Source organism: Coenobita brevimanus, chromosome 23 (genome assembly GCF_032717465.1).
Source record: "Coenobita brevimanus isolate Jiangsu-jjx chromosome 23, ASM3271746v2, whole genome shotgun sequence".
NCBI lineage: Eukaryota > Metazoa > Arthropoda > Malacostraca > Decapoda > Coenobitidae > Coenobita > Coenobita brevimanus.
The window spans coordinates 36,006,407-36,018,498 of NC_136976.1; the positions used below are offsets into that span (position 1 = coordinate 36,006,407).

The 12,092-nt window shown below is 37.5% G+C and overlaps 1 protein-coding gene across 1 annotated transcript in view; it reads right to left on the reverse strand.

Annotated features, from left to right (window-relative positions):
- Positions 1-3,663: 3,663 nt before the first annotated feature.
- FBXO11 (F-box protein 11) overlaps positions 3,664-12,092 on the reverse strand; it is a 325,851-nt gene continuing 317,422 nt past the window's right edge. The window contains exon 14 of the mRNA XM_080267229.1: positions 3,664-4,181. Within this exon, the coding sequence (XP_080123355.1) occupies positions 4,049-4,181 (133 nt within the window). The 3' untranslated portion in view covers positions 3,664-4,048. The remainder of the gene's footprint in view (positions 4,182-12,092) is intronic.

Genomic DNA, 12,092 nt, shown 5'->3' on the forward strand with positions numbered 1-12,092 from the left:
TTGTCCACAAGAGACAAAGATATTGTGGATGACCTGCTCCAGGATAATTTTTAAATCTAGAAAACCTCAAATTCATTATTTTATTTGTATTTACAACTCTAGGCCCTTTATACAGTGCACATCATACACGACCCTCTGCCTTACACAGCTGTGTAGTACTCTACCATTAATTATTCCTTGCTCCTGTACCTTCTGAGGACCCCTGAAATAGTTCCAGCTTACAAGGCCTCATAGACAGCATCCCAAGCATGAGGTGCCGGCTCTACACTTTCTTGGAGAAATTGCTACACTACATCGATATGTGGAGTAGGGGAGGCCTAACCTGTTAAAAAATTATTTGTGATCCAGCAAAATGACAACTCTGAAGCACTGCTATTTCTTACTTGTTTACTGTAAAATAAAACACTATTTTTCTCTACTAGGTTGGCAATACATGATCACAGTGGTAAGTAGTTCGTGTATTGGTGTAATTTATTAAATCTACCATTGCTACTTTGCAAAATGTTAACTCATACTGAGTTGTTTCAGTGTATATACTTCTATCTGTTCATTGGTTCTTCAAACAATGGATGAGAAGACTTCAGTGTCAGTAGCACTGAAACTCAACAATACAACTACATATTTCATACGACAACTGTACTTGAATGTTCACCTTAAATATCTTATACAATATATAGTTCTCTGGTTCTATATCAAAGTGTAAAAAACACCATGTCCTTCATTACCTATGAACTATTTTACTTCGAGTCTTACAAAATTTCCGCCTGAGGTACAACGGGGACCTGGGTACAGTATAGCTCCATCTTACACCTCAACTAATATCTGCTGAGGCCACTCTAATACTGAATATTCTTTTAATTTAGTGCCTGCAAACTCTCCACACATGCATACACCTGATGCCATGCAGCAGTGCATGAACAGTGTAAAACTGAGTTATCTTTATTGCGAATCCATCATTGTGGCAACAGATTATTAGTAGAGTACAAGATTAAACACACCTAATCCTCAAACTACATGCCCAGGAAAATAAAAGAATTTTCATTGTGTTTTTCTAAATTAGGACAGATTATCAGTACCTTTAACTCTATGAAATGGTAGTTTCTTATACTTGATTCATCCATTAGCATATCTAAGATACACGCAACTGTCAGGTAAACATACCATAGTGAATTCTCATCCTCTGATTTCACAAACCAAACATATTTACAAAATCTTCCAATAAGTTTTTATATCTGTGTATCATAATTTTTTTTTTTTTTCACAATTTCTTCCAATGATATACTGATGATGAATTTTGTTTTGGGCAATACTAATGAAACCATTATCACAAAGTGCATGCCTATATCGTTTGGTTAGTGACGAATACGCCACAACGCTCTTCATCGTATGTTTCCTGTCAGCTAATTCAGTCTTACATCAGCACACACTAAGTACACTCAAGTAAGATGTGCATTCTAAAACGAATACATATCTCACATCTGGCAAAAAAGAACTACTGCATAAGCAAACACATTACTGGCATTTAATCTGCAAGTGAAGGAACAGACACACGAGATAAATTCAACTACTGTAGTTTCATCAAATTGAGTAGTGCTCTTAAATAGTCTCCCTTCTGAACCCGCTTCATGTCTCACCACTTTTTATGAAAATGTTCTCTATTAAATAGCCTGTATAGCATAAATCTTGTCTGAACAGGTGGGTGCCAAATGAGAACAATTATGGAAGCACACTTGAACAAAGATATAATACTTCCTTGCTATGAATTTCATACTTCAGATGAAATAATACATGTTTCCTGATAAAGTATGATCAATTTTGTAAGTGAATACTCCACTAAAATCTTAAATGGTCAGTTATTACACCATAATACTTCATAAAAAGCAATCATCCAGGGAAAAGGGATGTAATTTTATTGTATGGTAGTATGCACTCAAACACAATGATTCCAAGCACACAAAATGAGTATCTTCTCTGGGCTTCAAGGCTTAGGACTGACCCTTGTACAAGCATCATTTTCTCCTTGCTGACATGTACACATATACCATTTTGAACTCAATATAAGTGGAAAGTCAAAAACCTAAACACATATATGGCACATTGAGCAACATTAACATCACTACTACTACTACTACTTAGGAAGATTCCTTACAAAATGAAGGAGGTGTTGTAAAGTTAGTGTAAGAGGGAGACTGAGGTAAGTGTCACATGGACCATAGAGAGATGATAAGAGGCTAAAAGACTTTGAGGTATGTAATACAGGGTCACTGGACATGTTCCAGTGATATTTCATAGTTGGAAGGTGCAGGTGAGGAATTTGAGCTAACAGCCTTTAAAAAGCAGTCAGGACAAATCAATATTGTACTCCGTATCACAGGAGCTGCTGAAGAGGGAGATGTTACATGAACTATGGTACAGACATCAGAATATGTCTTGAGGAACATACATGATGCAGATGTATTACACTGTAATATAAAGCTTAAAGGGCAGAAGTATCAGACAATGTCACAGGGAACACCGTAAGGAGCACTGCAACTGCATGAATGGAGATGATCTATAATTGCGTGTGATACTGATGATAAGATGTAATGAGTTTATGACACGACTTATAATGACTTTGCATGATTACAAAGGATACTGCAGCATCTAAACATTTCACATGGAACATGACCAAGGGATGAAGGTGGATACACATCACAGGGAACACTGGAAAGCAATGGATTCAGATGATGTGACTGGACAAGCTACTTCTGAATGCAAAAATAAAGGCACTATCTAAATCCATCTTCACAAAGCTGCACAAACATCCTACCAAGTCTACTTTTAACTGGGAAGTATTAACTGTATATGGGAGGAAAATGCCAATGTCACTTTCCTGGCTCTTACTGGGATGTGTGCAGTTTTAAATAAGTTTTGGTTGTAATCACAGTTGTCTGTAGTGTTCCAATTGTGTATAAAATCTTAACAAAACTGAGACAACAAATACTCTTAGAGGTTCACAAATACATTCTAAAATGCAACTTAACTCCACATGCAAAATAATACAACAGATCTTCCAAACAAAACACACAAAATTATCAAAACAACTACAATTACAGATTTTGCAATGAATAATCTATCATATAAAAATCTTAACAGCTTACTATCTAATTATGAACTGTACTCAATTATAACACTGCACTCACCTCCCATCTAAAGACTGGAGTCCGGTGCAGTTTCTTTACTTATACTCAACACATATGTACAACGTCCTCACACACTTCAAACAGCATCTATGTACATCACTGGGTACTAAACATGTGTGTACTGTACTGGTTGACAACCACCATGTTTGTGCTTCACAAAAAAGTTTGTGCCAATTAATATAAACCTCTACAGCATGTGTACTTATATTGCATACAGGCTTTTATTTCACTGGATTTAATGGATGTTTGACAATACTGTCCTATAAATACAGCACAGTATTTATCTTGTGCAGGAAATATCTGGCAACAGAAATGTTGCCATACCATTAACTGATGTGATACACATCAGTCCCTTCCCTTTTTTATATATATATATATATATATATATATATATATATATATATATATATATATATGTATGTATGTATATATATGTATATTTGAAAAAAAAAAAAAAAAAAAAAAAAACTTAATGCTTAGATGGAGCAGGATCAAATCAGGCCAAAAACAGCTTTCAGCTTGCTCATCACTTGCAATCTTTGGGTGCATAGTCACTTAGGTCTATTTTGCAGTTCACATACTGTCAAAGCATCCACATACAGTAAAGTATTTTAAGTCCAAAGACTATTAACAGAAATTAAATATTTTTCTCACGATGGCTACAGGTTTCCGCAGATACATCACAGAACCAAAGAAAAACAGCAAGTACATCATGGCTGTTATCATTCACCAACATCCAAGAAATAAATGCACACTGACTTAATCCCGCTTTCTTAAATACTGATTATAAATCAGAAGGCTGGTGGGTATCTGTAGCTTACTCTACATAGAAACTTGACATACTTAAGATACTTTCTGGACAGAAGTTAGACCTCTGCCATGAGCGATTGTGATTCAATGGGAGGAGCGGAGTCATAGAGGGTGTCCGTGTCTTGCGTGGGTTCTCCTTGCAACTGGCACTGGTTATTTAATGTTCCAGCCCCACAATCACAGAAAAATCTGCAAATGAATACAAAAGCAGATGAAATAGTATCAGTGCTAATAACACTCAACCTAGCCATGCTTGCTAAGTTTTCCAATATTTATCTTCTGTATGACTTTCATCTAAATCATGCACAATTTATTTTTCATCCTACATTAATGTAATGAATTAGTTCATGCAATTATGACTCAAACTTGCTCGTCCATGAAGCAGTTATAAGCTATGCAGCCAATCCAAAAAAAGATTATGCTGCATTTTCTGTTAAAGTTCCAAGGTAAAGTATCACTATCTAAGGTAAAGTATCATTAAGATGCATTTTTATTTACGACATCATGTGCATATTGACATGCCTGCCAATATTTCAGAAAACTGAATAATCTGGCACACCCACAGTCCAAAGGTGATGAGAGAATTTGGAGACAGTGGTGTGCTTGGTACAACAGAATACAATAAGCACCAAAAAATTATTCAAGTATGATTTAATGTTAAAGAAAACCAAAAATAAAGAAGTGTACATATATTTTGAACACAAAACAGCACACTGACTGTGTGTGTGTGTGTGTGTGTCATACCTAATTGTATCTTTACAGGAATGAGTCAAGCCCGTACTGTCCCGTGTCTTAAACCATATTTATCGTACATATCCTTAAATTTGTGAATTGTTTTGGCACACACTATTTCATTCGGTAGTGCATTCCACTGATCAATTGCTCTACTTGGGAAACTAAATTTCCGTAAGTCTTTATCATCTCTCTTCTTATGCAGTTTTTTGCAGTGCCCTCTTGCTGATGCTTCCCCATATGTTAAGTAATCATTTATGTCTATTTTCTCCTTCCCTGATGTCACGAGTCGGCTCGTGACATTAAATTTAGTGGGAAACCGCGAACTCTTGTAGAATCCCAGTGTTTAGCGTTCAGTTAACTGCTCACCCGGTCAGGAGTGTTTTTAAGGCAATTTTTCAATGTCATAAATGATCGTCTTTGTGCAAGACATTAGCGCTTCTGCTGAGCGATTTGTTGTGGGCGTGTTTCGCTCATTCTAGCCGTTGGTAATGCGGCCACAACACTTCCCTCTTTCCCACGATTTAGTCAGTCGAGGTTTGAGCGCCACGAAAGCAGGTTGGGCCAGAGTGTGTAGTGCCGTCGTTCCTGAATTTCCACAGTGTGATAGGCGAGAGACAGTGAGTGCAGTGTCCTTCATCAGTAACGACACCCAGTCATCCGCTTTGTCCACTTTTCTGACCAGTATTTCTTTTTGTTTTCCTAGGCTTAAGAGTTAGCTTTTGAGTGAGCGAGTGCGATCTCCTTAGTTTGAATTCATTTTGAAATGTAACGTTAAATTTATTTCTTTGTAATCAATAAATTTAACAAGTTCTTTTTCTCGAGCTTAAGGTAATGTAAACTCGTGTTTCATTTCTCCATTGAGCTTATTTCACTTATAGCTCCTAGTTTGCATAAACACTTTGCTATTCATAACTGGTACTTAGGCCAGTCTTTTGTATTAAGCTTAAAATCCGTTATGCCATCAACGAGTTAATGCATCAGCAAGAACCTGATATCATTAATAGCATTAGTTATTGATTGTCAAGGGTGAAGTCACTTTCTCCAGAGGCTAACAGTACTAATAAACAGCAATTGTGAGGAATTAGTCTCTGCTGTGTACTGTTGAGAAAGTTTATAAATTCTTGTCCTGAGAGAATCGGCAAAGCAAGGCAGCATAAAGTAATCATTGCTATGAGTGTCCCTGCTCTTCAGTATTACTGAACATTATCTTTTAATATTGCATTTATCTTTAAAAACCCCGTGACACCTGATATGCATTTATATGTACACCGCTTCCCGTCCGATCCGCGAAGTTAAGCAACGTTGGGTCTGGTTAGTACTTGGATGGGTGACCGCCTGGGAACACCAGATGCTGTTGGTATCCCCACGTGTCAAGTGGGGTTGGTGGAGGATTAGTGCCCCTCCCTGTAAAACAATTAACTCTAAGCCCTTGGCCACCCCGTCTGGGATACATGGCATCTGGCAATGAATGAATGAATGAATGCCACCTCTTTTCCTTCTCTCCTGTAGTGTTGGTAGATTCAGTTTATTTAGTCTTTCTTTGTAGCTTAGATCCCTTAAGCTTGGTACCCATCTTGTAGCAGCCCTTTGAACTTTTTCAATCTTGTCTGTGTGTTTTTTGAGATGAGGACTCCAGACTACTGATGCATACTCCAGGGTTGGTCTAATGAATGATGTTATTATCTTTCCTAGCATGTCTTCATTTATGTATGTAAACGCTATTCTTATATTGGCAAGCAGTGTATACATGTTCCGTACCTTCTCACTGATGTGGTCAGCCGGAGATAGTCTGTTATTGACAATCACACCTAGGTCCTTCTCTCTTTCTGATGTGTGTAGGGTTTTATTCCCTAACGTATAATCCCAATCAGGTCTTTTTCCACTTTTACCAAACTTGATTACATGACACTTGTCCACATTGAATTCCATTTGCCATGTATTACTCCATTCATGAAGTTTATTTAATTCTTCTTGTAGCTCTTTACAAGAGTCTGTGTTAGTAATTCTCCTTTGTATTTTTGCATCATCTGCAAACATATTTAGACAGCTTTCATTTCCAGTGGTACTGTCTATATCATTTATATACACTAAAAACATGATTGGTGCCAGCACTGAGCCCTGTGGTACTCCATTAGTCCCTTCTTTCCATGATGAGTAATTTCCCCTTAGCACTGTTCTCATTTTTCTTTTCATGAGAAAATCTTGCACAGTTTGCCTTGAATTCCTCCTTGATGGTACAATTTCCATAAAAGTCTTTGGTGTGGTACTGTGTCAAATGCTTTCTTGAAATCTAAATAGATACTGTCCACCCATCCTTCTCTTTCCTGTAATGTGTCTGTTACTCTGTCATAGTAGCTCAACAGATTAGTAACACATGATTTTCCTTTTCTGAAACCAAACTGTCTTTCTGTTATCATACTGTGTTCTTCTAGGTGATTTACCCAAGCTTTTCTTATAAGCTTTTCTAATACCTTGCTTACAACACTGGTTAGTGATACTGGTCAGTAGTTAAGTGGATTTTGTCTATTCCCTTTCTTGAATAAGGGAACAATGTTTGCTTTCTTCCAAATATCAGGTAGTTTACCTTGATTCAAGGATTTCTTGAAAATTAAAAATAATGGTTTACTTAACTCCTTTGCACATTCACGTAGCACCCAACATGAAATTTCATCAGGACCATTTGCTTTTCCTTTGTCTAATTTACTTAGCTTCTCCTGTATTTCTTTTTCTGATGTTTGTATATTTGGTAGAATGTGTGGGCATGCGTGTTCCACATAATCCCTCTCAAAATTTTTTTCCTCTGTTGAAACTGATTGGAAATTCTTGTTTAGTGTTTCACAAATATCCTTCTCTTGTGTATAGGTGATTCCATTGTCCGTAATGGATTGTATTTTATCTTTTACTTTGGTTTTGCTTCTGATGTAGCTGTAAAATAGCTTTGGTTGATCACTACTTTTATTTATGATATCCTCCTCAAACTGTTTTTGGGCTTCCCTCCTTATTCTTGTATAATCGTTTCTTGCCTGTTTGTAATTATTATATGCCCTTTTCACTATTGTGTCTTCTGTATCTCTTCCACAACAAATCTCTTTTTTCTTTTGATTTTTTACATTCTGTATTGAACCATTTCTTTATTTTCTTTTCTGCTTCTTTGTGCTGTGGGATGTACTTCTGGACTCCTATTTCATAAAGTTCACAGAATTTTTCATATACAGTCAACCCTTGGCTATCACGGGTTTTGCTATTGCGTTTCATGGCTATCACGGACAGGTGAAATGCAACACGATTACCTTTATCGCGACCTCAAATACTGCTATCGCGGACGATGGTCGGCCAGAAACATTCAAATCGCGCGGGCTCCGCCCATGCGTATACTCACGCCATGATTGGCGTGACGTCACAGGCTACCCGAGCGCTGATTGGGCCAAGACATGGTTACAGCTACCCATCTTCCCGCCAAGGTTCAGAGAGAGTCAGCGTTACCAGTCGACAGCAGCTATAGCCGTGAAGACCTATTGTTCAACCACAATGGCCACCAATATCCCATCCAACGCTCCTACCATTGGTGCATGTAACGCGGCTAACCCAGGACGGCAAGTGAGGAAGAGGAAGAACCTGCCTTATGCTCAGGGTCCCTTCCAGACTCCTGATGAAGCTGATCAATTCCTAGACGAGATAGAACGTCGGAGGGGTGGCCAGTAATACTCCACCCCAGCCTCGGAACCCCTTCAACCCACCCAAGCCCCTCATCCTCTCCAAAAATGTTAAGTAAAATGGCTTATTACAGTTAATTCTGTTTTATTTATAACCTTTATGTACTGTACTGTTGTTAATTTGCAGCATTGGTTTGTAATCCCAGGTATTTTAGTGAAGGAGATGTGAAAATAGGGTAAGGTTGGGGTAAAGTTGGAGGTCAGGGAACCAATTAGAATTTTTCCCATTAGTTCTTAAGTATGGCTATCGCGATTTTGGCTATGGCGGGTCGCCTAGGGTACCAATTACTCGTGATAGCCAAGGGTTGACTGTATAGCATTTAAATCTTGTCCTCTAAGCTCCTTTTCCCAAGCAATTTCTAAGAAGTACTTCTTTAGGTCATGATACTTTCCCTTTTTATAGTTTAGGCTCTTTCTGTAACTTTCAATGCTGTTATCTATGTCATATGCAATCCTGAAATTGCAATTTAGTACTGCATGGTCGCTTTTGCCAAATGGAGGGTGATATATTAAATTGTCAACAACGTTTTCTTGCCTGGTAAATATGAGATCTAGCATTGAGGGCACACTGAGTCCTCTTTATCTGGTGGTTTCCCTTACATGTTGCTTTAGGAAAAACTCTTGCACAAGATCCAGGAGCTTTTGGTCCCAACAGCTTTCTTGGCTTATTATATCTAGATTATTTCAATTTATATTTGTATTAAAATCTCCAGTTAGTATAATTCTTTTCAATTTCTCTTCCATTTTATGTAGTAATGATCTTAAACTCAGAACTGTACTATCTGCCAGGTCCTGATATTCGTTTCTTTCCCATGTGTTTGATCTGGGTGGCATGTACAAATTGGCTACAATTACTTTCCCTTCAGATGTATTTATCTTTACTGCAATCAGTTCTACTTGTGAGCATATATCTAATTCTATTTCTTTGACTTTTAGATTTTTCTTAGTCAATATTATAATTCCTCCTCCTTTTTTTAAGTTCCTATCTCTTCTCCATATATTATATTCCTCTAAGTTTAGGATGTCATTTGATATCCTTGGTGTTAATTTTGTTTCAGTTAGGCATATTATATGTGGTTCATTTTCTCTGACATAATCATTCATCTCTAATAATTTAGATACCATTCCATCCACATTTGAGTACATCAACTTAATCATATTGTTTATATACTTATCATGATTTGGTTCTACTACCTTCCTCCTTTTTATTCCCTCCTGTTTATGTACCACTTTCGTACCTGCAATCCAATTACTTTGTAAAAAAAAAAGTATTCTCCTCCTCCTCTGATCTTCCCTCATTTTTTGTTTTTGCTTCATCTCTCTTCTCTTTCAGTAATTCCAGTTCCTCTTGTGTTAGGCATCTTTTTATCAATACATTTTTGAACTCCTCTTTTTCCATAAGGTTCTTTGCATTTTTTAGTATCTCCTCCATGGTGTTTACTCTTTTTCCATAAGATTCTTTGCATTTTTTAGTATCCCCTCCATGGTGTTTACACTCGGGAAGGTCTTGATTTGCTTTTCTCGTATTTCCCTAACCTTTCGTGTTCCTCTATGTCTTTACTACAGATTTCCTCTGATATTTCTTTCAATATGCCCATTACGTTTGCCATCTCCTTTTTGTCTCTTGAGATCTTGTTTTTTACTTCTTCCTCTTCTATACCAGTGATTACTAAAGATTTGTTAATATCAACTGAATCTCTGACTAACTTAGGATTGTTTTGGATTATTCTTTTCACTTCCTTTTTAATGCTTTTTTCTTCCATCCTTGTTTCCAAGTCTTTACTTTCATTTCAGCATAAGTGGTTTCCACATCATTTTTGTATCTTTGGACAGCTTCATTCACCTGTGTTTTCTTCTCCTCAATATCACTGCTCTGATCTATCAGATTGCTTACTTGCCTAACTGTCTCTTATCATTTTTGAACTCTTCCATAATACTCTCGTGGCTGACTACTGTACTTGCCATTTCACTAATTTTCCTCCTAAGTGTACCCACTTCAACTGTTAGCTCATTTATGGTTGTCTTTCTTGTTGACTTCCTTTCCTAATTTTTCTATTTCTTCCTTTTGCAAGTGCATCTGTTTCTTAATTTCATCAATCTCATTTTGAAAAGCCCTCTTTAACCTGTGTACTCAGTCAACCAGTTTGTTGTGAGTCTCCATTTCAACCAGTTCTTGGTAGAAATCATCATCCTGCTTTCTACCTTTATCCCTTTTCTTTTCCAAATTTTTTACTGAAGTATGTGGTCATTTTACAGTACTAAAAGTGCATATAGTACTTACATTCCCTGGGACAGATTGTAGACTAAACAATGATCAGCTGATTGTGTGCATTCTTGCGCTGGTTGTTTACTTTTCTGTTTGACCAAGTCTAAAGACTTAAACAAGTTTAAAGCTAAATTTGACATTGAAAAGCAGAGATGGGACCCCACGAGCATAGCTCATTTCCTATATATCACACACTGTGTGTGTGTGTGTGTGTGTGTGTGTGTGTGTGTGCATAGCTCATTTCCTGTATATCACACTGTGTGTGTGTGTGTGTGTGTGTGTGTGTGTGTGCATAGCTCATTTCCTGTATATCACACTGTGTGTGTGTGTGTGTGTGTGTGTGTGTGTGCATTTACCTAATTGTGATATACAGGAAATGAGCTATGCTCGTGGGGTCCCGTCCCTGTTTCTCAATAAGTCAAATTTAGCTTTAAACTTGTTAAAGTTTTTAGACTGGACGATCTCTGTCCAGGCTATTCCACAGGTCTATACATCCATAAGGAAAACCATATTTCTTGATATCTTTCAAGCAAATTGGCTTCTTCAATTTCATTCTGTGTCCTCTTGTTAGTCTCCTATCCCATAAAAGCAGATCTTCTTTGTCAATTTTATCTACTCCCATCATGGTCCTGAACACTGCAATCATGTCTCCTCTCTTTCTCCTTTCTTCTAAGGAAGGCAAATCCAGCTTTTCCAGCCTCTCTCTGTACGACAGATCTGCCAGACTGGGGACCATTTTGGTTGCCGTTCTTTGTATTCTCTCAATCTTGTTTATAACTTTCTTTTTGTGTTGGGACCACACTACTGCTGCATACTCTAACCTGGGGTGAATCATGGCCACTATCAATTTCTTCATCATCTCCTCATCCATATAATGAAAAGCTCCTCTTATATTAGTCAGGAGTTTATACGTCTCTCTAACTGTCTTGTTAATGTGTTTTTCTGGTAACAAACTGTCCTGGACTAGCACTCCCAAATCTTTCTCTTCTCTCGCTATTGTGATTGGTTCATTACTCATCAAATAATTCAGTGATGGCCTCTTGGTACTTTTTTCCATTTCCAAAATTTTACATTTTTTTGCAATGAATTTCATTTCCCATGTCCGGCTCCATTAGTGTATCCTATCCATATCCTTCTGCAGCATTTTACAATCCTCCTCAACCTCTACCTTCCTCAAGATCTTTGCATCATCAGCAAACAGACTTGCATAACTGTTCACTCCATTTACCATATCATTTAAGTAAATCAGGAACATTACTGGCGCCAACACCGGGCCCTGTGGGACTCCACTTGTTACTTCCCTCCATCCAGACATCCTATCCTTTATTACTGTCCTCATTTGTCTCTCTCAGAAACTCTCTCATCCAATCCAGGAGGTTCCCCTTC